At 48.5% G+C, this 25,663-nt stretch overlaps 1 protein-coding gene across 1 annotated transcript in view; it reads right to left on the bottom strand.

Annotated features, from left to right (window-relative positions):
- Positions 1 to 508: 508 nt before the first annotated feature.
- Positions 509 to 25,663, bottom strand: part of LOC142860651 (heparan sulfate glucosamine 3-O-sulfotransferase 3B1) — a 37,529-nt gene continuing 12,374 nt past the window's right edge. Inside the window, exon 2 of the mRNA XM_075992163.1 lies at positions 509 to 4,425. Coding sequence (XP_075848278.1) covers positions 3,807 to 4,425 — 619 coding nt within the window. The 3' untranslated portion in view covers positions 509 to 3,806. The remainder of the gene's footprint in view (positions 4,426 to 25,663) is intronic.

Raw genomic sequence — 25,663 nt, 5'->3', positions numbered from 1 at the left:
GAGTGTGCAAACATGCCTGTCTACACGTAAGAAGTTATTAAAAATATGACGCTGGGCACTGGTGGCGCACGCCTTTAATCCCAGCACTCAGGAGGTAAAAGCAGGCGGATCTCTGTGAGTTTGAAGCTGGTCTGGTCTACAAGGCAAGTTCCAGGACAGCTAGAGCTACACAGAAAAATCCTGTCTCAAAACACGTACTGGCTTTGGGGGAGCCTAGGCAGTTTGGATGCTCACCTTAGGAGACCTGGATAGAGGTGGGTGGTCCTTGGGCTTCCCACAAGTCAGGGAACCCTGATTGCTCTTCGAGCAGATGAGGGAGGGTGACTTGATGGGGGAGGGGGGGGAAATGGGAGGCGGTTGCGGGGAGGAGGCAGAAATCCTTAATAAATAAATTAATTAAAAATAAAAAATAAAAAAAAAACCCGAAGAGAAACAGAGAGAGAAATATCACTCTCTCCTCCCAACTGCCACACTCAGCAAAACAGGAACAAACCCACATGTTGGTAAAATATATTTTATTTGTTCATACAAAGAAAAGGTATGAATTACCAGAATTTCATTTGCCTAGAAACATTTTTCTCTGTGTAAAATTAATTTGTGTTATACATAGGACAAAATACTTGGTTTAATTTTTTTTTGTACATATTGGCTACTCTACCACCCACGCTATAGGAGACAGACTGCTAGAAGTTGCACCGCACTTTTGATTACTGGGCTGAATGAAACTCAGTCATAAATTAATGTTATAAAAATAAAAAAAAAACTAACCACACCTTCAAAATTCATTAACCATTCTTTCTGGAAAACTGAAGAAATGACACTGACATCTGTATGAACACCCTCGATACTCACTCACGTGACCTAAGAGGGAGCCTTTCATTCCCCTTCCTTAGGAAAACAGCCAGGCAGGACCTAAAACTGGGTTTTCCCCCAAGAGCTGAAGTGCATCTGTCACTCAAAATGACTCCCCAAGAGTCCCATGCCCCCCTCAACATCTTTTCTCTACCATCCAATAGAGTTTATTCCCTAGTCATTCTGCCTGAAATACCATGGTAGGTACTACAGAGTAAATGAACTCACCTGTATGCAAACATCCCCAAAAAAGGCTTTCCATGGAAAGGAATAATAATAATTTTTTTAAAAAAATTTTTTAAAAAATCTCCAAGTTTTTGTGGACTTTTTGTTTGTTCATTTTTAAACAAGGAAAGAAATGAAACTTTTGAAAAAGAAAGTACACCAAAAAAATGTGTCAGAGCTTTCCTATAAACTGGAAGAAACCTCGAACACGTGGCGGGACAAACTGCCAAGCCGTGGGCTGGTGCCTGCCTCCTAGCAGCTCAGAAGCAAAATCCAGCAGCTCTGCCAATGGCCAGAACAGGAAGAGACCTAAGGCTTAACGCTCCAAGTTGCCTAACTCCTCCGAGAAGAGGCCATGTGGGTCAGTAATCACCATCACAGGATGGAGCAGCCTCCTGGGCAGAGGCAGCATCCGGATCAGTCAGGAACTGTAAGCAATCGGGGCCTGATGAAGAGGCACACATGCTGTTTGATTTATCTGACTAACACTGAAAACCTCACCCTACTCCCTCAGTGCTAATTATTGACATCTGCTTAGATTCAAGGACTTCGACCGGGAACAGAATCTCGACTCATTTCAGTGTTCATGACTAAATAACCTCCTTCTAGCTCAACACGGCTTGTTTTTGTTATAATCTAAAGCAAGGCGTAAACACCTTCAACAACAACAACAAAAAAGTGTTCAGCTTGGAAAGAGGTCAGGAAAGCTCACTTGCTTTCTTCCCACTTGGCTGGGGACCGTTCTCCAAACTCTCTGTACTTCTACTTCATGATTTACAACAGACTCTGCAAGCAGCCAGAAAACCTTGGTGAAGGCCTCTGACAAGGCCTCTGCCTGTGAACAAGATTCTGCTGTGTGTGAGGGAAGGTGTTCTCTTTCTGATTTCAATCAGCCTTTCTCACAGAAAAGCGTGGCAAGCACTTTTTTCCACACAGGTGTTTCCACACACCAGCAGCCTGCCAGGAGATGCTAAGGTTGTGGTGTCAGCCTCAATGCAGGCAAAACGCCACTATGCATAGACTGAAGAAATTGAACAAATGACCATGAAATGGGCTGGAGATGTGGCTCAGTATTTGCCCAGTGTGCATAGGCCCAGGATTCTACCCTCAGCTCTGCAGAAAAGAGGAAAGAAATGGATGTAACATCTAAGGAACAAACACAGCCAATAACCGCCTTCTTCCCACTCTGAGCTTGCCCAGGGACCATTCTGTTGCTCAGAATAAGCTAATTCAAGCTGGGCTATAATTTACAGAAAAATCACAAATTTGGTTACCAAAATATCCCTATAGACCATGGACACCTCTCACTAGTGTCTAAAGACAGGATGTCTTCTCTGTCCACGTTAACTTTGCTCATCCAGTCAAGTTAGCCCATAAAATATCCAAAATAATCCTTTGTAAATACCACGGTGCAGGCATTCCAAACACCCATGCATTTTCGATGGAAGTCTAACTCAGATAACAATCCTTTGGGGGTAGAAGCATTCTGGTTTAGGAAGTTAAGTATATCATGATGTAATGTCACCACACAGTTATACAAATGCCACTAACTAGCCAGAGGACCTCCCCAAGTGTCCTCCTAACACAGGTACAGGGAGAGTCATCTGCATATTAGTAACAGAGCTGGCAACAGTTCTGCTAAGACCCCACTGCTTCAGAGGAGGCTGTATAAATGTCAGACTAGAGTGCCTACAAGCAACCTGAAGCCGGCTTTCCCAGCCCGGGCCCTCTGGGACAGCCTTCAAAGCCTGCTGTGGTCATTGCCGACAGAGCGCCTCTAGGATGGCCTACGCACTTGGCTGTGTGTCTCCCTCTTCTGCCAGGCTGCTTATCATACCTGAGGGTTTTGTCTTTTTCTCTCTGCTGAGGCTATGAGCCTACTATCCAGAGCCAGCTGGGCCTACATGTAGCAAAACCTCTCTAAACGCTGACGGCAAAGGATACATCTGAGCCCTGTGGGTCTCGGCATCCAGCAGCCTGGGTTTGTGCCAATGGCTCTGTACGGAAGCCTGGGGGACTCTTTGGTGTCACGGCAGAGCTGCACGATTGAGGAAAGCATCACGGTGGGATGCATGCATGCTTCTGCAAATGAGATGTCATCTCTTATGGAGAGCAGCGCTCTGAGTGTCTCACTCCTGGGATCTGGGAAAGGGGTCAATTGTTTGCATACACTTCCAGCTGGCTAAAAGGGACAGAGGGATAGTGCAGAAGGGGACTGGGGGGGGGGGGTGCATAAGGACTTGGGCCCCTGTAAGGGAGGTGAAGGAAACTCACGTTGGTGCTCTTATCAGCGAGGGTGATGAACCGCTTGTGTGAGTCCCACCTTCAGACTACAGCACGCCGAGACAGCTCGGTACTTCCAGGAGGTACTCAGGTAAGAAAACATTACAACCAGCTGAAGCAGCCAAGACCCAGGGAGAGAGCCTGTGGAGGACCCAAGGTGATTAAAGGCTGAATACCCGTATCGAAAAAATCTCAAGTTGTGCTTTTCTTCTTCTTAAATACAATGGGGAGGGGAGGAAGCACCATCGATTGTGAGGGACAGAACAAAACGTCGGAGATAAACACTTTGGAATGTTTAACAGACCGTGACTCGAACTCTGCAGAGTGTGGCTAGGCAGCTTAGTGAATTAATTGCTTGTGAATTAAAAATAAATTATTATAAAATAGATTTCTGTACATTTTACATACATATAATCTCTCTCAATAGATAAGCCCCGAGGGGAGACTTAGTCCCAGCCAAAGTCGCGGCCGGTCATCTGGTAGAACTTGCGGTTGAAGGGCCTGTAAAAGTCACGCAGCTGCCGCAGCACCTCGCGCGCAATGGCGGGGTGCGCGCGACCCTTAGTCTTGCCCAGGCAGTGCGGCTTGCCGCTGCCCTCCGCCTTCTTGAGGCACGGGAAGCCCTTCGTCTGGTTGAAGTAGAAGTGCTTGTCGGTGATGATGCGCTTGAGGCCCAGGAAATCCTGCACGCGGCGCAGCTCCCCAGCCGGGTCGCTGACCAGCCGCTCCCCGCTCACGAAGAGCATCTGGCCCAGCGGGAAGTGGCGCAGCCAGGGCTCCAGGTGCTTGGCATACAGGCCGATCTGGATGGCGCTCCAGGACGTGTCGATGAGGCCCGCGCTGCGGTTGCGGAACGTCAGGCTCTCGAAGCTGGGGATGTCCGGCCGCTTGGACAGCGTCTGCGTGTAGTCCGAGATGGCCCTGGTCACGGGGTCGCGCACCACCACGATGAGTTTGGTGTCCTTGGACATGGCCGAGATGCGCGCTGGTGCCTCCCGGGTCACGAAGTAGCTGGGCGTCTTCTCCATGGTGATCTGTCCCTCCAGGGTTCTGGGCATCAGGTCCCTGCGGGAGGCAAAGAAACAATCTGGGGTCAAAAATGGAGCTTGCTCAGTCTCCCGGCTCAATATCACACCTAACCCTGGCTCCCTCTTATATTGAAGCTGTTTTTCAAAACAAAAATGAAACAGGATTTTAGAGGTAGGGTCGCATTGGAGGCCAGATAGCTCCCAGTTGAAGCTGAAAGATTTTTATCTAGACAAGGTCAAGTTCTCTGATGTGCTGGTGTGGGTGTTGCCTCTTCTTAAGTTAACACAAAGTATCAGGTTTTCACAATACCCCGCCTCCTCCCACACCTGGTAGATCTTCCCTCGGAAGTGGCCCTGTCCATTAGTCCTTGGCATGCTCACTAAGCCCAGATGGTCTTGGGCACCAGAAATGCGACTTGACAAAACGATCAAAAAGCAACCACACAGGCGTTATCCAAAAACTCAATGAAGTCAATACAAATGGACAGAAACGTACCACGTGAAAATCTTAAGACACAATTCGAGAAGCTTCCAAAAAAAATCTTAGATTCCATTAGGGCAAATAATTACAAGATATCTACCAGAAGATCAATTTCACTGAAAGAACTAGATAACACTGTTGGCACAGTCAACATCGGTTATGGTATCTGGGTTGGGTTTTTGCAATCAGTAAATGATTATCATTTTAACTACATAAATTAGTGTTGTGGCACCTTGGATACAAGACGTGAAACAGAAGGCAGGTGAACTAGCAGCCATTTGGAGGAGTTTGGGTTGCTCCAAAGATTATTATGTGACCCTGCAGAGACTGTTATGAAGCCGGGTGGGTCGGGGCCAAGCCCTGAACCTAGGACTGAGGAGTCTGGATCCTGTCTACTTGAGGACATTCTCAGGGAATAAAACAGCACCCATCTAAGACAAGCAAAGGGAAACATGGGAGAAAAAGACTCAGGAAACTCTGGGTAGGGAGGGGGGCAGAGGAGAACGAGACTATGGCATACAGGCACGCCTATCTCTGCGGTGGCAAACTGAAGGGCAGAGAGACGGGAGCTGAGTGATAGATACATCCTCCTATGATGAGATGTCCAGATCTACGTAGGGGCAATTCTAAAAAGGCTACACACACACACACACGCACACGCACACACACACACACTGTTCGATTTTTAACACTTAACATGGTGCACAGAATCACAGCAGGTATCCGCTAAACAAACATAAACAGTGACGGGTAAGTGTTCTCGCTGACAGGGTAAGGCCCAACTGGAAATATCAAAGGCAAACGTCGGAGCTTTGTTTCCCCGTGTGAATGAGCTGGACTTGGAACCCCCTCTCTACTGCTTCACAGTTCTGTGGCCAGAAGATGAGTTATTTAACATTGTCTCTGAGCCTCAGTACCCTAATGTACAAAACAGGAGTAAGTCCATCTACCTGCTGAGTTGTCTGAGAGAATTAAAGGAGGGGTTCAGAGCCACGAGGGTTTAGCTTAAGGCTTGAAGGCTGTGAGTCTGGAGGTCAGGTCTAGGTTTCAGCTCCTGGCTTGGCTGTGTGTTTGTCTTATGGGGGGAGCTCTTCATCTGTAAAAATGGAAATAGCAGTAGCTACTTTCTGGGGGTTCAATAAAGATAAAAATAGTCACTAATCAATATGCTTAGAGCATACATGACATGCTCACCATGTCTGGTGCGTGCCTGATAATACCACTGGTAGCTCCACCATTTATATTTCTGTGCACACGAGTCCTGCCAGTGTAGCTGGATCAAAGGAGGTACAGGAAAGAACCAGGTACTAGATTTGGTCACAGATCTAAGCCACCTATTAGCTGTGGGGTAGAGATCCTAACTGATTTTCACCTGGGCACAAATGGGAGGAACAAAAGACAATTTTCTCATCTTTGGCGCGGGGGGGGGGGGGGCGGGGGGGATAAGTACGCCCTTCTCACCAGACAGAACATTCTAAATGTCTAATTTCAGGGCAGCATACTGCCCACGGCAGTAATCCCAGTGCATTTTTAGAAATGACAGCATAAACTTTATTACATAAGACAGAAAGTTTGGTTTGCCGGAGAGCACGGCTCCTTCCAGGACAAGCCCACTGGGAATGCCACACCAGCACACTTTGCCCAGCCCAGAGGAAGCTCCGCACAGCCCCGCTGGGTGCTAAAGCCAGATTAACCCACTTTGCCCACTTACTGTAGGGTAGCGGTGCAGTCAGGCTAAGGTAATCAAGGATTAAAGAGTCCCAGCTCTCAACTTACTTAGCAAGTCTCTAAAAAGCAGGTCAGCTCAGACAGGGGCCAGGTTTCTTCTCTGTGCTGAGCTGTCAGTGACTGGGTGGCTTATAAGAAATCCAGACTCAAAATAAAAGCAAGATGGTCATGTTGAGAGGAAATCGGGTACCGTCATCGTTGTCCCCGGCCCCCAGCCCCTGTCCCATCTCAGGGTGACGTCTGCCTGCCTTCAGAGAGTCAGTTTGACCTGACATAGACTTTGAAGTCTGGCTGCCTGGTGTAGCTCTCAAGACCACAATATATTAAAGAGTGTCGTCTGGATGGGTGACCTGCCCGTCCATGTGACATCTTCCTCAGAGGAACGCTGACAGCCAGGATGGGTGTCCTGCTCTTACAGGTGTTTAGAAAACGAACTGGGAAGCTGACCTTGGTACCCAGACTGATAGGAGCTCATTGGCACTAGGAAAATGCTACCCATCATCTTCTGCCAGGGGCTTGGCAAGCTGGAGCAGAATATCTGCACACAGAGCACTGGTCACTCAGCCAGCTCTGCCTACAGACAGCAATGGATACAAGGACCTGCTCTCAGTCTGCCTGGTCCCACAGCACCCTTAAGGAGGGCCTGGTGGTAACGTTCCAATCGCCATTTGCAAGTAGGAAGCCATACAGTAGGAGCAGTAGAAGGGAACGGTGGCTACGTGACAAGGTCCCTGAGTTATGGACACTCGCAGTGCCTGAACGCCTGCTAGACTGAGTTGGGGACGTTGACTAGGGAAACCCCCGCCTCCAGGCATGCCCCATAGGACACTCCTCAAGCTACAGGACTTGAGAGTTGTTAAAACAATGAAGCCAGGGCACCTACTTCTGTGATTGTGACACTCAGTCCCTGGTGTGGTGGAATCTGAGGCTGCCCTCCCCAGTGAGTTTGAAGCAGACAGCAGGTAGTCAGAAGTGTGTGTGTGTGTGTGTGTGTGTGTGTGTGTGTGTGTGTGTGTGTCAGGGTTCTGCTCCACCGAATGCTCCCAAGGCCCCCTTTGCAGACTTCAGGCCCATTTAGATCAAACTCTGGGGTTCTGACAGACCCGGCATCGATCTCCTACACACACAGCTACAGGTAGGCCTAAGGGAAGACTCAGAGGCCTGACTCAAATTCAGTCAAGCACTGAACCCTTGTTACACTAGGCAGGGAACAGAGCACCACCCAAGAATACAAAGAACCCCTTCCATGGAACTTTCCAGATGCTTACAGGGAAGCCCTTTCCTTCTACTTGGATCTGTCCTTTTCCCTACACCCCAACTCCACCAGCAGGTTCTGCAGCCAGGTTGTGCCCATGCACTACACACATGCACATGAACGCGAGCGCTCACACACACACACGCACACACACACGCACACACGCACGCACACACCTTCCACAACTTTCCTGAGCTCAACAGTGAGTCAGAGGGGAAAGGATAAACTGGCAGCCAAAGGCAAGACTTGCCCTCTCAAGTGGGCTGCCTGCCCACCCCAGGCATCCCAGAGGTCACTGCAGCCCCAGGCTGGCCCCCACAGAAGCGCATCCCATGGGGTAATTGAGCAGCTCATTACGAAAGCCAGTTTCTCAAATGGAGAGTCCCAGCTGATGATTATGCCGTGCTTTGGAGGCTCACAAAGGAACTTTCACAGGCATTATCTGATTTAATCCCTCACCACAGGCCTTTGAGGTAGGTATTGTAATCCCCAATTTACTTATGAAGAAGCTGAGTCTAAAGCAGGGGGAGGTGATGTGTGGGTCACAGAACCGGGACTGCTGGTGCACCCCATCCCACCCATCCCCACGTCTCCCTTTCAGAAGTCCTTGTGTCTGAACAAGACTAAGAGTGTACGGAGCTGGGCACGTCTCTCTTTAGATACCTCTGTGTTCACAGACTCAATACCTCTGGTTCACAGATTAGAATCTTAATGGCAGATACTTAAGTCCCAATCAGACCCACTGCTGATCATAATTGTCCAAATAGGAGTTAGATTTCGAAACAATAAGCCTCTTTGGCTCACATATCCCCATTGTTACCTGCATTTTGTGGTGCCTGGAAAATCACCCATGGTTCCAAACAGCCCCTGCCCTCCAGTACCCCTGGCTCAGCCCCTCCTCTCCTCTTTGCCACCTGGGTGGGAAAATACACCTTTCTGAAAGCACAAAAACCTGGTCCACGTCAGGAATCCACGCTGGTGAAGCTGAGAGTGCAGATCTCTCAGCCCAAGGCTAAGAGAGAGACACTACCCATTGCGATTATGTACAAAAGCCCCTTAGGATGGCCTGGGAGACACTGCCTTGGCTTGTGTGCCTAACACGAAAACATAGTGACAGAGCAGAAAGGATCCACTCCTCCAGTGAAACCTGCAGAGCGAGGCAAGCTTGTCACCCTATCTTAAAGCCTAGAGATAGATGCTCAGGAACTCCTGGGGAAACCCAGAGCCTTAAAGAGCTGGATCTGAGAGCCGTACACTGCAGGCTAGGCGGGCTTAGAGGGGTGTGGGCTGACACCGTGTGGGAATATTTACAAGGAAGTCATGTGTGTCTCATTGCTGGCCAGGTTCTCCTCTAGGTGCACATCAGAACCCCGGAGGGTGGTTTAACAAGACTAAATGCCTGTGCTCCACCCACACAGACTGCATGAACCAGGCCCTGGCTGGGCAGCGCTCCAGCAAAAGACTCTCTCCAGCGATTCGTCTGTGCAGACAGGATGCAGCATCTGTGACCTTGGACTTTCGTGCACTTTGGTCCCCCCACCCCCGCACCATTGGCTACTGTCAAGAAAAGACAGTGGTACACACTGAAAATCCCGGTACTCTGAACTGACAGCTGGCAGCTTTGGCTACATAGTGAATCCCAGGCCAGTCTGGGTTTGTGTCATCTGAATCTGTCTCAACAAACAAAAAAGTGGGAAGAGGGGGCTGGAGAGATAGCTCTGTAGTCAAGAGTGTGTGATGCCTTGGGAAGGGTCTGAGTTCGAGTCCCAGCACCCACATCAGGAGACAGCCCACAACTGCCTGTAACTCCAGCTCTAGGGGATCCAATTCCAATTCATTCTTCTGGTCCCTGAGGACACTAGTTTACACACACATACACACACAGAGCATGCACACACATACGCATGCATATTTATGCACACATACACAAAGTGAAATGAATCTTTTTAAAATCGTGCATCAGGTACAATACTGTGAGCAGAAATACAAGTTGTTTGGTAAATCTAAGACTATTTGGGTCCAAGTCCCAGAGGTCAGGTGGGAAGAGGGTCCCATTCTCTCAGCTATTTGGGTCCAAGTCCCAGAGGTCAGGTGGGAAGAGGGTCCCATTCTCTCAGCTGTCATTATACTTTATAGGAGTAAGGCTGTGCGTCCTGCTGGGCTCCAAATTGCAGACAAGAACATACAAATGTGGGCAGGCTTCCTGCAAACGGAAGCAAAGGGTATTTCCTGTCGTGGATTGCTTTCTCTCTCCACACACAGATCTGATCATGAGCAAAAATCCACAGTGGGGCACACCGAAACTGCAGCCAGGGAAGCAGCACCCTTACTCACGGGACACAGAAAATCCAAGAGGGACATCTCTTTTCCTTGCCAAAAGTCAGAGCACACGGTGACAAACCGAAGAAAGAATCAACTCTCCCTTACCCAGTTCGTGCTTTTTCTCAAAGCACGGTAGTGCAAACTCCTATTTCTTCAAGTCCCATAGAATTCAAATGAATGTAAACATTGGCCACTAGAGCTGGGCATGGGCATGGTAGCGCATGCCTGGAATTTCTGAGTTTGGGACGATGAGGCAGGACTGCTTCCAGCGAGAGGCCAGTTATAGCTGCCGAGCAAAAAAGGAAAGAGTGGGAAGGAAGGAAGAAAAGGCTATTGAGCCGTCTTCACCTTTTGTTGGCGATGCTAGACATCGAACCCAGGGTCAGGCCTGTGCTAAGAAAATTCTCCATCACTGAACTGTAATCTATACCCTCTTTATTTTGATGCAGGGTGTCATTAAGGTGCCTGGACTGGTCTTGAACTTGTGATCCTCCTGCCTCAGCTTCTGAAGCCACTGGACCTACAGGCAGGCCTGTATGGACGGGCTTGGTCATCCATTCTAATATTCACACAGGGAGGATAAAGTGAACAACTAGAGTCCCAGTCTAGGGTGAGGTATCAACTGCATCATGCTATTATCTGCAGACTGGAGAACTCGGCGCAGAAGAGGAATCCGTGAATGCTGGTTGGTTTCCCCAGAAGAGATTCAGGGTACATGAGCACCAGCCTAGGCTCTAGTAGGACTGGCTGGAAGCAAGTTGTTAAAAACAAAGCCCAAGGGAGTAAGCAATGAGAATGGATCAGAGAAGTTCTACAAAGCACCGATTTTGATGTTTCCGAGCTTCAAACGCTGCCCCAATTTTCTTCCTTTGTCCTTTTTTTTTCTTTCCTCTAGCAATACCCCCCACCCCGGTCTGACCATCCAGCAGTGGAATTTCCTGCTTGAATGGGGAAATGACACCGCAAAAAGGAAGATTATTAAAATGGGCGTAACGCCTTGGCTGTAGCCTGACAGATGCTGGACAGTCACACAAAACAGTTGATGTGAGTTAATGGCCTTCAGAGACGACGCTGGTGTGGGTCAGGTCTGGTCTTCAGTCAACTGAGGAGAGCTGAGCCGGCAGGGGCTATGCAATCACATCCTTACTCCATGTTTTATGAATGCCCATGAAGACTTTCTTCTTCTTTTACAAGTTTTACTTTTTAAAATTATAGAAAAAAAATTCCATTCATGTCCAGTACTAAGAATGTTGACAGACCCACCATCCTGGAGCCTGTGTTGATAGCACTTACCCACCATGGCTTGGCATGTCCCCCAATACAGGACCAAAGACTACCAAGTCCCTGATACCGGTAAAATACAAGTGAAATGAGAAAATGGTCACTAAACACATGCAGATTTTCATAAAGTAGGTATAGTTTCTGAAGCATTGAAGTAAGGTTATTCTGTGGGGCTCTCTGCCTCTCCTCGGTACGGCCTCTTGGTGCTATATCCCCAAATCCACAGGCCTTGGGCTCTGCACTTGTCAATCAGCCAGCAGAAGATGCCAATGGGCTCTGCCCATTCAGTTCCACAGTTCTGACCAAACACTCAAGGCCCATGCCAGGAAACCGATGACCCGCCTGTTTAGCATTTCTAAGAAGACCATGTCTAGGCCTGTGACAGTTCATAGACGCGGAACAGAAGAACCAACATTTCTAGGAAGACTGTGTCCCACACCCCTTTCCAAAGAAAAAAAACCAGTTCCCCGGGAGATCCCAGCAATGAGGAAGCTGCCTTTAAATGTGGGTAAGGAAACCAAGAGTCCTTTTTTTTTTGAGTATTTGGCAAATCGTGAACACTGGTTTAGCAGTTCTAGGGGTCTAGGGATGGAGGGCTGACTAGGTGGGAGGTGTTTCAGGGCAGGAAAACCTGCTAGGACACTAAAGTCTTAGCCAGCTTTCCATAGCTGCAATGAATTACCAGAGAGCAACTATTAACAGGGAGAAAGGATTGGTTCATTGTTTCAGAGATTTCATCTCATGGGCCCTGTTGCCTTTAGGCCTATAGCAAGGCAGAACTTCAGGGCTGTGGAGGATTGCACCCCAGGTTCAGAGTGAGGAGAGGGTAGGGGAAGGCCAATATCCTGCTGAGGGGCACACCCCCTGTAACTCAACTGCTGTCTACAAGGGTAACCCCCTAAGAGCTCCAGCAACTCCCAGCGGAACAGAAGGGTTTGCACAGAGGGCAACGGCTGCTCCAGGCAGGCACACTCCAGCGCTTTCCAAAAGAAATTCTAAGGCAGGCAGAACACACCATCACAAGATCAGCCGCAGTGGCAGGCCTGTGAGAAAACACTCCTCTCTGAACGCCTGTCCCCCACCTGAAGAAGGCTGCCCCAGATTCTCTGCTGTGTTTGGACCTGGTGGTGTGAGAAGTCACACTCAGGAGAAGTCTGTCCTTCCTCCCTTGTCTCCCTCCCTTGTTCTACAGGAAGACAGTCCCAGTCAGGGCTGGAGAAGGAACTCTTCTAGCAAAGTGAGTCTGGCAGTGCCCGGACAGACAGCCAATGAGAAGTAGAAGCTGAAGGGGGATCCTTTCTTTATGGCACACTCCTCTTTCTTCCCAGGGGGCTCCATTTGGTGGAGGAGGACCAGGCTATCAGTTGTCAGAGGGGACCTTCATCTGGGCCCTCTCACTTCCGCAGAGGTCTGCAGCCCACCACAGCTGAGCCCCTTCAAAGGGCCACATCTCCATAAGTAACTGTCTCCCATTGGGGGAGATGTTTGCATATCAAAGCACTCCTTTGGGAGAGTTTAAAATAATTTCAAATGAAACTGTAAATAGTCTAGATTTCAGGTCTTGCGGAAGTGATGTCATGATTCTTTAAAAGTTCACGGGTCCTTTCGCGCTTTCGTTTTTTTTTTTTTTTTTTTTTTTTAAGGTAATGGATTGGAAAGAAAGGAAATAACAAAGGATAGCTCCCCAGCCCCGGGCCCCAACCCTTGCCCAAGGATTTGGCCTCCATTGTCCTGGAGTTTCAATGCTGCTCAGAAAGAAAAGCTTCTCAATGCTGAGGGTGGGGGGTGGGGGTGCGAATGAGCATCTCACTGCCAGGCAGCTGGAGCCCCCTTTCCTTGAGGCCTTTGCCTGGGTCTTAGGCCCAGCTCACAAAGGGGGTGGTTCCTGTTCCGGGAAGGGGCTGGGCCTTGGAAGGGGAGTGAAAAGCTAATGGGCTTTTGTGTTCCAGATCCCCAGGCTTCTGTTTCTGTTTACTGGGTCTCACTGAGGCCTGAAGAGGGGCAAATCTTGCAAAAGCTGAGGGATCTGTGTCCTGTTTCCCGGGGTGGGGGGGACCTTAAAATCATTAGGAAAAAAGACAGAAGATTCTTCTGGACACCAGACTACAGAAAGCAAAAGAAAAAAGAGAGAGAGAGAGACCCAGAAGAGAGAAGATCCTATGTGCAGAATTTCACCACACAGTGATTGGTCCCTAGGATCATAAATACCCAGGGTGGGTGCAGACCTAGTCCTGTGACTTCACCTTCCTACTAGGAGCCAAGCTTAGGCAGTTTTCTGTGGTGTGTGTGTGCGCGTGCGTGCATGTGTGTGTGTGTGCGTGTGTGTTTGCAGACCCGTAGGGCATCCCTGGTCAACAAAGAGCCAATGGAAATTGCTGAGCAAGGTCCCACCCCACCTGACCCCACATACACAGGGCGTAACAAAGAGCCAGCTTCTCTACACAGTGGCCCACTAGCCTAAGAAACCCTGAACTTCTGTTCCTGGCCTGCCTGTGCACCAGGCTGGGACCTTTCCCAGTGTAGACACATGAATGGATCTGGGCCAGTGAGATGGCTCAGGAGGTGACTGCCCCCAGCTCCATGACCTAAGTTCAGCTCTTGGAACTGAACGCAGAAGGAGAGAACCAACTCCCAAAGGTTGTCCTTCCGCATCCACACGTACAAGCAGGAACACGCAGACACCTACACGCAGACAATAGCAATAATCATAGTACAAGAACTTGTTCTTTAATTCGGGGATCAGCTTACAAGTTGTGTAAGTAACCCTGACAATGGCCTTCCCATCTGTCTTCCCCTACTGCCAGCACTGGGTTGGCATAAGTTAGTAGATTATAAGCAGACACCATCAACATTCGATGGCTGATGATGATGCTCTCGGGGTGGGAGAAGAATCAGAGAGGTGGCAGGAGATGTGACTGGAGAAGGTCAGTGTCAGATAACCTCAGACCTAGGCACCCACTTGTAAGCTGTCTTGTTGTAGTAGCAAGAAAAGAGGTTGTGGTCCAGGTTTGCGAAATAGAAACATCTGTCCCTCCATTTGCTTGCCTGCCTGCCCTCTCTTCCTCCCTCCCTCCCTCCCTCCCTCCCTCCCTCCCTCCCTCCCTCCCTCCCTCCCTCCTTCTTCCTTCTCCTCCTATCCAACATAGTTTGTAGGTGGATGAGCTCTAACAGCAACAGAATTCTCTCCAGGTGGGTGGGGGTAGGCTACTCTCATTCCCTCTGATGGCTCCTAGCTCTGGGGGGGGGGGGGGGGGGATGGACAGCTGGAGACATAGACACTGCACGGGTTCAGTACTTCAGTTCAAAGACTGATTTAAAAACAAACATTTGGAAGAGTCCTGATTTCCTGGAGCCCCTTCCACTCCATGTCCTCCCTTTCTCAGTCCCAGGAAGGATGACAGCCATAAAGATAACGGAGGCAGGACATGAGGAGGAACAGCTTTTAATACAGCCGATAGGAATGTGGCGACAGAGGTCCATGAGAGGCTGGTGAAAAGTCATAATCCAAGCCACCAGTGAGCTCCCTTCTCCCTCCTGGGAAGTTAAGTGGGAGATAATGACTAATCCTCCCCCCACCCCTTCTGTTCACCAAGCAAGCCTCCCACCCACCTCTTTCTGTTTACCAACCAAAAGTCTACAAGGAAGGCAGGTTCAGGGAAGTGTCCAGTCCTCTTACCAATGACTTTAAAGGACCCAGGAACATCCTAGAAAGCAAGAGAAGCACTTTCCAACACAGCAACCCAGGAGGTGTGAAACCTGGAAACACTGCTGACTGAGAACCAAGGACCAGCTGGGTCTCCCATCTTGCACAACTTCTCTCTGGTTTACATCCTGGTTGGTTTGTCTGTGCGCTTGAAGCTTTCCAAGGAGCTCTTAGGTTAACAGCCACTGGAAGCCCCAGCCAGGCTCCACCTAGGTGAGAGACCACTTTCAGCTTACTATGATTGGAAGCTCCCTAGCGTCGGCCTTCAGCTGGAGAAAAAGACTCCCCACCCCATCCGGGCTCACTTTCCCATTGCCGCAGTCAACCATGATGTCTAGAAGCCCAGTGGATTTTCAACAGACCACTACAGACTCCAATTTGCTTGGTATATTTCACACTGGAAGACAGAAGAAAGGGAGAGCTTGTTGCCGGCTGAAGTGATTGCTAAAATATTGTACAGGATCTGACTATGTCCCGTCATCACTGATTGTATCCTATGGAAACTCTTTAGAAGGTGGTGTTGCCTAACTGGTGAGTCCTGAGATAAAATCTCCAGCATCTCCTCAGCGTTCAAAAGCGAGCATCCTCACCCTGCCCCCACACCCACTCCAAGAGAACAAAAGTAGCCACAACAAGGAAATCCAGTATGACCACAGAGTTACTGAGGGAGCTAAGGATGACAAGCTCTTTGCCTTGCACAACGCTCACTGAAAAACTAGCCTGGTTACTTATTTTTAAAAGACCATGTATCTGGTTTGTAATACCTGTCTTATTTTATTAATCTGGGTGTTCTGCCTGCATAGATGCCTGTGCACTGCTTTCCTGTCTGGTGCTCCTGGAGATTCTCCTGCAACTGGAGTTACAGACATGAGCCATTGTGTCGGTGCTGAGAATTGGACTCAGTCCTCTGGAAGAACAAGCAATGCTCCGAATCTCCGAGTCCTAAGCCTATATATCCGAAAGCAAAATATTTTACAACATCTCATCATCTGATTGCCTCCCATATTTTGCTTTATACTTATTCAACTATGAATTGTTTTGTTTTTTAGTTACTTATTTATATTTTGTGCACATTGGTGTTTTGCCATGGGTGTTGAGATCCCAGGAACTAGAGTTACAGACTGTTTTGAGCTGCCATGTGGGTGTTGGAAATTGAACCCTGTCCTCTAGGAGAACACTCGGTGATCTTAACCGCTGAGCCATCTCTCCAGCCCCTAGACTGTGAATTTTAAAGATATCTATCTTCAAAATAAGATAGCAAAATACCAGTGAGCGCTTGCAAGCTGTCAAGGAATCCAAAAGGAAGCAGTGAGCTATGCTTACAGCTCAGAATGGAAGGTCATGGGGCAGACATGTGAAGAGAATTGGGGGCAACCTGGAAGGATAAATTATCATGGGGCCTCAGCCTCCAACTCTCAAAGATGACACATTTATGTATCACCACTCCCATTACATTAAGTGACACAATTACATTAAGAGGCCATCAACATTAAGAAGGTCCTGGGCTTGAATGTCAATCAAGAGCAAAGAGGAAGTGTGCTCTGAGATCAGAGAATCTATGCTACTTGAGAGGCAGGAGCAAACAGCCAGCAAGTGTTGGCCAGTAATAAGCTATGCCCTCTGGTTCAAACTCATAAAAGGCTGTAGTTAGTGACAGCAAAGAAGATGGCTGTAGGGATGCCCCGCTCTGTTCAGGTTGTTCTCAACATCGGTTTGCACGCCCAGGCATCCGTCAGGCGATGGCAGGCTAAGATGATCAAGACTGGGACAGTAGCAAGAGGATAACAGACTGTCATTTAAACAGCAGGACCTCCACGGAGGATGAGTTAGTGAGGCACCTTCTGGGAGGGCTGTTTTATAAGCAGGAAACCTCCCCACAAATAGTGCTTATGTGGCCTCCCAATGAATCAAGCCCATATGGCTCAAGATGGGGAGAAGAACCCACGAGGGTGAAACTACATTCCTGGAAAATGCCACACTTATGTCGGAGACTGAAGACTGACTGGTTTGAATTTTGTGACTAGAAGAAGTTGAAATGTTGCAGATTAAAAGCCTAAATAATCTTGGGCTATCTTTATTCTCAGTAGCCAATTATCACTCACTTCTACATTTAAACTGCTATTCTTTTGATTATAAGATAAGACCTCTAGAATGCATTAACTTAGCACGCCACCACATGCCAACAACCCCCAACATAAGAATGTCATCAGATAGCATCTCAGACCTATAGCTGAATCCTCCTACCCCTGCCTGCTGTGCTGATGTCCCCAGGAGTGTATCCGGAAATGCACTGATTCACGACAGTGTTCTGTGACGATAAAAGCATATGTCACCATGTTGCTGGTGGAACATGCCATTTGAGGCACCCTGAATTTCTACTGTCAGGCCATGGGAACTCATTTTTGACTCAAGAAAGGAACTTCTTCTACCTCTCTTTTCCTTTCTTTCTTCCCGCATATCCTCCTGTCTCTGTCAATAATGGGAACTTGTTTTGCGGCCCGCACTGATCCAGAACCCATGATCCTCCTGCCTCAGCCTTCCAGGTGCTGAGATTACCTGTGAACACTATGGCACCAGGTTCAGAGAAGGAACTGTCTCTTGCTTCCTCCCCGTCGATGCTGAGAAGGAAGCTGAGGTTCCCCTCTCCCACCCTGCCCATCACTTCTACTTGCTGTTTCTGCAGATGTCTTTTTAAAAGACAAATCTCAAAACCTTCTAAGCCTTCCCTTGTGTTTTAAGCATGATTATCAAATGCTCTCTGGCCACATGGCCTTTCTCCAAGTAAGAAGTACTACAAGACTTTGAGAGAGCTAGCTCTGTAGCAGTTCCCTCCCCAACCATTCAGACCAGCTCAGAGCTGTTTCTTCAAGGCATAATGATGTTCCTTGTTCCCCTGAGACCTTCCACCTCCAGAAACAACCTAATGATCTGTATGTAGCCATTGGTCCCTTCAGTAGCTGCTACCCCCCCTAACGAGCACACAAGCCCCGCCGTGGGTTTTGCCCATCTGCTGTGACTGTCCTCGGGGAGTCCCAAGGCCGGGCTGTGTGTCTTGCCCGCACACTGACAAGAATGAATGACTGTTAGAGGAACGAAGAGTAAACAAACAAACAAACAAGCGGCAGGTAGAATCTGCCTTTGGCCTCAGAGCCAATGAGAAGTCACACGATGCAGGAGACAAGTAGTATGAAATGACATCTTAGGGGTGGAGGTAGGGGTTATCAGTATCATGGGTCTGCCAAAGACTAGTATAAAATAAATATATAAATACAGAAGAACAGAAAGAAATTTTAAGGAATTTAAAGGAATAATAAGAAAACATTAAGAGATGTCTCCACTCAAAAGTTGTGCGTTGTTAAGATTCCAGCTTTGGTGACTTGGGAATTCCTAGCGGGGTGGAAGTCTTGAACATGGAGATGCAGATTAAGCCTCGGGCCCATGCTCCATGGATCTTCCTTCCCACCTCTCTGTGACAAAGTTCATTGTCCATTCATAAATTTATGTCAATATTCCTTTACTGCAAGGAAACTTACAAATCCTTTAACTTTTCCCGTAAAGTGGTAAGATTCGCCTGTTTCCTTCACTAACAGTGAGTGAGATAAAACCCTTCATGTGGTCTTGGTCTGTCTGTCTTGGAACATGAGCCATGGCCCTTACTTCTTCCCTCTCCTCCCTTCCTCTCCTCTTCTATCATCTTTCTCTTCCTTTCCTTATCCTGTAACAAAATAAGCTGGATGAACTTTTAAGGTTTAGCTGTGTGTATGCCAGCGGCCAGCCTCCAGTCTCAGTACCAGAACAGTCATCTTTTCTTTTGCCCAGCCAGGCGTCCATCATAGAGGGGAACTCAAAGCCACCAGAGCTCACGTCTGTGAAGAATGTGGGTCATTAAATATTACAGCAAGCAAGAAGGGCATGTAGCCAGGCATGGTGGCCTGTCCGTAGAACCTGAGGCAGGAGGATTTTGAGTTGGAGAAAATCCAGAGCTGTGCTACACAGCAAGACTCTGCACTTGCATGGCTGCAGCTTGCCTTCTCCCGAAGCCTAAAAAGCCGTAGTCGCTGCAGAGGCACCAAATGCGGCCAGTTCCTGATTCCTCTTTTCATCACTACTGGACATCTTCTAGTGTCATATTCTATATGCTTTGCTTTACACACACACACACACACACACACACACACACACACACACACACACACCAAACCCCTTATGGACCTTCCCAAGAAAGTATATTAAAAGAAATGAAATGGCGTGAGCCCAAAGGCATGTGCTGGAGCGGGGCTGGGGGGTGCTGTGCTGGCAATGGGTCAACTCATTCAAAAACAACTTTGAAAGAGCGAAAGCTGCCCCCAGAAGAGCTAGGCGGAAGGTCTTAAGGAAACTGTCAGAGGGTATGGCACCTGTGTGCTCTGAATTTATCCACCTGAGAAGGAGCAGGGTCTCTTCCCCAGAAGTTTTGAGGATGGAGTCATTCGGGAAAGAACATCGGCTGAGAAGATTCGGGCTCTTGGCCCAAGAGTGAACACAGACAGCAATGGACAGCAGACCAATGCCGTACCCGATTCTAGGCTATCAAGCTGCAGCAAAGCCATTTGGGCATATTGGAGGTGGGGGTGTCCGGCGTGAGTCAGGGATTGCCTCCCTCAGAGAGGCGCCACTGAGCCTCCAGGTTCTCTGGGCTCTGACAAAGCCAGATCAAACTTCTAAGTGTCGCCAGGCTCTCCCCTGGGAATCCACTCTCGGTCCCTGGGCTGAGAACACACACTAAGCCCATAAGTAAACAGCACCTAAAGGAGGGATCAGAGCCCGGCTTTCCTCAGCCCCATTAGCACGTTTGGGAAACAAATCAAACGGAAAGCTCCCCTGGGTTTGCTGAATGCACAGAGTTAACTTGTCATCCTGAGGTGTCAAAATGCCCAAGTGACAGACAGCCGCGACCAAGCACTGTGTGAAGAGGCCCTGCTCCAGTGACCCTATCTCCACAAGGCTGTGGGTTAGTCCTGCCTTCACTGCTGCTTTAAGAACAGGTTAAGAAAGAAGGTGGGCCGCGGTGGCACAGGCCTTTAGCCTTTAATCCCAGCACTCGGGAGGAAGAGGCAGGTGGATCTCCATGAGTTCGAGGCCAGCCTGGATTACAGAGAGAGTTCCAGGACAGCTAGGACTGTTGTACAGAGAAACTCTGTCTCAAAACTCACCTCCTCCCCCTGCAAAAGAAAAAAAAAAAGAGGAAGGAAAGATCTGGTTTTTCTCATGGTTTGAGGACTCCGGCTGTCATAAAGGGGAAGGCATAGCCACCAGAGCTCCTGTCTGTGAAGAACAGAAATGAGGTTATTAAATATTACAGCAGGTGAAGAGGATATGCAGCCAGCCATGGAGGAATAAGCCTGGAACCTGAAGGCAGGGGGATTTCTGGATCGAGAAAATCCTGAGCCATGCTACAAAGCAAGACTTTTGCTGGACAAAAAGAGGGTAGGGAGGATGGGGCAGGAGACAAAAAGAAACCAATGACAGTGACTGAATTCCATGCCTTGGGCCAGAGTTCCTCAGCCTTTGGGAGTCACAGAGTCTGAGAAAGCAGAGGACCTCTTTGCAGCAAATAAAGGGAAGTTGCTCCTCAGTTTTAGGGGTACATAGACACAGGATAAGAGCTCCCGATGTCAGCGTACTAGTTGGCCGCTGGCCCATCGCCTGCTCAAGGTGCTAACAGGCCAGAGTGGACATGGACGCATTTGTCCGAGTGTTCGGATCCCATCGCACTGAAGCCCACAGGCTCAGCTCATTCTAAGGTGTTCTGTGTGAGGCTGGGGGCACTGCATTTTACTAAGCTTTGAAAGGATAAGGTCTGCACCGTTTGGTCAAATCTCAAAGACACTGCCCAGTGTGATGCTCGAAGTCCCCCCTACAGAAACACAGCAGTATGCTTCTGGTGAGGAAGAAGCAGGCTTACCCTACCTCAGCCACGTTACCATGGAGCCCTGCAGACGGGGTGAGCAAAGGATGGACCCCAGGGGACAGTGCAGCTCAGGGAGGGCAGGCTCCTGGTCCCCAAATCCAATACCGGGCAAACGAAGGAGCAAAACTCAGGCTCTAGAATGCTGAGTTTCTAGGGTCATCTCCACCCCAAGGCAATGGCTCTAAGAAGTGCCACACCCCACGTGCTGGTAATCTAAGATAGTGAGTGAGCAGTGGAGTCAACCTATGAGATCAAAATGTACAAATATCATCACCAGCATCCTCTGACCCATCCATTATCGCCAACCTCCTTTCTAAAGATCTCTGTCCTCCCCACCTGCCAATCAAACCTGAAAAGTCTTGATTTAAAATTAATGTTGTAAGGACCGCATGTGATGATGAAACAAAGAGCATGCATATACATTTATACATATATAAATGGAATTACACATGCATGTCCATGAGAGGACATATTTGAGATGGTATGTGCACACAGCAGGGGTTGGTTATTCACAGGCTGTATATGTGACAGGAGTCCCATGTGACCTCAGCAGGTCCTGGGCTGAACCATCCGGGTATTAAGTGTGCTCAGATATTGACACAAAGGAGGAGATGGCATAACGAGCCATCGCTCAGAACACCATTAGGCGGAGTGTGACTGTGTGTACATGTGCATAAGAAAGACAGATTAATATAAGAAGTGGAAGCTGAATGGCCTTCCCTACAGCCAGCAGTCACAAAGCTAAAAGCCCGCAGCTTTGCCGGCCTCAGTTCCCGAGTTCCCGCTCCACAGTGCAGGCTTTTCCCCTTTTCTCAAGTGTGTCATCGTCCTACAGAAGACAAACACTTGCCCAAATGTTGAGACAGAATTTCAGGCCAGAATTGCTCAATGCTGGCTTGGCTTGGAGAGACAGATTCTTCTCAAATAAAGAGCTGGAGGAGTTTCACAGGCACTGCGGGCTGGCTGGGCAGAAGAGCCAGTACGAGGCTCTCTATGTCCAGGGTTCTCCTCCTCCCTTCTACTCCACCCCGGCTGTGAGAGGAAGAGAGGCCCAGAAGCTAAGGCCAGAAGCCAGAGCTCGGTTGGTCTTTAGAAGAGTGGAGAATCAGGAAGCTGTGCCAGACTGCCCGGGCCCACTCACACCAGGAACAAACGGCTAATAAATCAGCCCTGCTAAGCCACTGAGGCGAGGAGTGAGACGCCGTCCCATAGGCTGGCTCTCCTTCTAGCTCATTAACTATCTGAGATTACCACCAAATGGGGGGCGGCCTCTGAGCTGAAAATTAAATTAGCCTAGCTATAAGCCAGGGAGTGGATGTGTCTGTTGAGACAGCGATCCTGGGGAAAACCCAGCCACTGACGGGGCCCCTGTATCTGTCTTGTCCCCGACCCAGTCTCTCCTTTGGTGGCCAGATAAAAGTGAAAGTAAACAGGTTGTGCCGTGCAAAAGAGTGCAAAGAGAGCTTTTGTGCTGTTGTCTTTTGACGTGGAGTTTGCACTAGGGAGCCTTGGATTGAGACCCTCCTGACTGCCTATCACATGCTGGGAGTATAGGCGTGCATCACCACTCTTGGCTAGAGTAGACATCTTAAGGATGTTTGGTACTGAGGCCTAAGGATGATGGCTCATGTCTATAGCACACTTGGCTAGCATGTGTAAGGGCCTGAGTTGAGTACTCAGAAAGAAGTTTGGCAATGGGGGGCAGGATGAAGGGATATTGAGATCAGAAAGAAAGAAGGAGGGGGGCTAGAGAGATGGTGCAGTGGTTAAGAGCACTGACTGCTCTTCCAAAGGACCCAGCTTCAACTCCCAGCATCCACATGACAGTTCACCTCTGTAACTCCAGTTCCAGGGGATCTGATATCCTCATCGAGACATACATCCAAGCAAAACACCAATGCAAATGAAATAAAAATAAATATTAAAAAAGAAAGAAACAGAGAGAAAGAAGGAAGGGACCAAGAGGGTGGGGTTGAAAATGCGGAGCCAGTGAAGAGGGAATCGGCTGTATATGCACCAATTCCTGGACCCTGCAAACGGGAAGGTGATGACCACACCCTCAGTACAGTCACCTGCAGAGTCACCCACTTACTGTCAGGTGGGTACCCTGGCTCCAGCATCCCCCTCTTTAGGATCCAGGAATGCAGTGCAGAGTCTACAGCTGCTCCAGCTGCTGGTCCCATTTCGAAGTAGAATTTCTAATTACAGGGCTTTCCTTTAATGGCAGGCTCCATCCCAACAAGCAACAGAACCTCTTTGAGGATGAGGGTCCTCTCCTTCATCATGAAGGCTCTTGAGCCATGCCCTCTTATTCTGGGCACCCTCTTTTCCACTCAGTCCCTGCTGAACTCTGTTCAACAGAATTGCTATTTTGGCTTCCAGGCTGAATACTGGGGCATGGGGACAGAGCCCAGGATAGTCTGCATGAGTCACCTTGCTTCAGTCACTCGTCATTGTGACCAAATACATGATGAGAAGCAACTGTAGAGAGGAAGGGCTCGTGAGGGGACACAGTCCTATAGAAGGAAAGGCCTGGAAGCAGACGGCTCCTTTTGTGATAGGAGGGTCCAGGCAGGAACCCTTACATCTTGGCAAGAGCATGCTTGTCAGAAGGTGGTCTGTAATATCCTTGAAACAAACAAAAGGCAGGTGCTCAGTAAATTACAAAAAAATCAGGCTGCAAATCTCTTGGCCCTGTTGCTGTGAGAAAGAACCGAGCGAAAGTGACTGAAGGGAGAAAGGGCTAGTATGGCTTCTAGTTCCAGAGGGATACAGTCCACCATGGCAAGAAGGGCATGGTGGCAGGAACAGGAAGTTGGCCGGAAGGAAACACGGTGGCAACACAGGAAGTAGAGCTTGCTAAAATACTTCCTCCAGCCAGGCTCCCGTCTCCTAAAGGTTCACAGTCTCCCAGGCGGTGGCGGCGGCACCAGCAGCAGCAGCAGCAGCAGCAGCAGCAGCAGCAGCAGCAGCAGCAGCAGCAGCAGCTGTGGACAAATGTCTACACACGTGGGCCTGGGCGGGCATCTCACACTCAAACACAACAACGGCAACTATAAAGAACAAAACCCAAAGTAGGGGACATCCAGATAACAAACAATATCCCTGCTGAAAAACCCTCATTCTTTCCTGCTTCCTGAGCCCTTTGCTGGTCCCCAAGGTAGACCTCTAGCAGGGAGAATTCTTTTTTTGTTCTTTGTTTGTTTGTTTGTTTTTTGAGACAAGGTTTCTCTGTGTAACAGCCCTAGCTGTCTGGGAAATCATTATGTAGACCAGGCTGGCCTCCAACAGTGATCTGCCTGCATCTGCCTCCCAAATGCTCAGATTAAAGGCGTGGGCCACCACCACCCAGGAAGCAGGGAGAATTCTGTAAATTATTCTATGGAGATATGAGAAACGGATTTTAGAACTGGGGAAAATTCCCAATAATTCCAAATCAGAACACACAATGGACATGCAAGCATCAAGTGGAAAATTCTTTTTTTCATAAACATTAAGAAAAACTTGAATCTATATAAGGTTAGAACTAGCATTCGAAAGAGAAGCTGTGAAGTTTCACACTAAACCTCACACTTTCAGGACCAAATACGTTTTATTACTTACCCACCACCCAAAACCAAAAACCCGGGAGAGTTAGAATTAGAAAAGCGATCAGCTTTCGACCCTCTTTCATGAGTCCTGTCCATCGCTTGCATTCAGTCTTCCCGCATCCCCTCATATTTAGCCTTTCTTTTTTCTTCTCTACATTTATACTGCTACCCACACGGGTATTTATTTACACACACACACACACACACACACACACACACACACACACACACACACACACACAGAGAGAGAGAGAGAGAGAGAGAGAGAGAGAGAGAGAGAGAGAGAGAGAGAATTAACTAGGTTCTGTGTATGAGAGAAAATGCATCTTTCTCTTTCTGAGATTATGTGACCTTTTAAGTCCATCCATTTTCCCGCAAATATCTAACTTCATTTTTCTTTATGGCTGGGTAGTATAGTATATAGATATATAGATGATAGATAGATAGATAGATAGATAGATAGATAGATAGATAGATGATAGGTAGATACCAAATTTTCTTATCGATCTGTTGATAGACAACTATGTTGATTTCAAATATTTGCTACAGCGAATAAAAGAGCAATAAACACAGAAATAAAGAATTGAATTCTGTATGAAGGTCACATGGCAAAACAAAAGGCCAGCTTTTTATTGATCTATATTTGGCAATGTCTCCACGCAGCCTGGCTGTCAACTCCCGAGCCTCCTGCCTTGGCCTGCCAGGTGCTGGGCTCCACTGTTGATCCTGACTGGTGATCCCCCCTGGCTGCTTCAGCCACATTAGAGCCTCAGAACTCCCTATCTACTCCCCCAAACTCACCTCCCCCACTGGGGGGCCACATGGGTAGGAAGAGGGGGCTTCAACGTTTTTCAAAGGAGAGAATGTCCATATGCAGTTGGCCGCTCTCAGCAAATGTTCTTAATTCAGAATACAGAATCCTCAGGAGCCTGTTTGGGGGTTTCCAGCTGTAACAGGAAGAAAAT

Source organism: Microtus pennsylvanicus, chromosome 11 (assembly GCF_037038515.1).
Source record: "Microtus pennsylvanicus isolate mMicPen1 chromosome 11, mMicPen1.hap1, whole genome shotgun sequence".
Lineage (NCBI taxonomy): Eukaryota > Metazoa > Chordata > Mammalia > Rodentia > Cricetidae > Microtus > Microtus pennsylvanicus.
The sequence above is the reverse complement of the archived record's forward strand: the minus strand, read 5'-3'. Positions and strand labels throughout refer to the sequence as shown.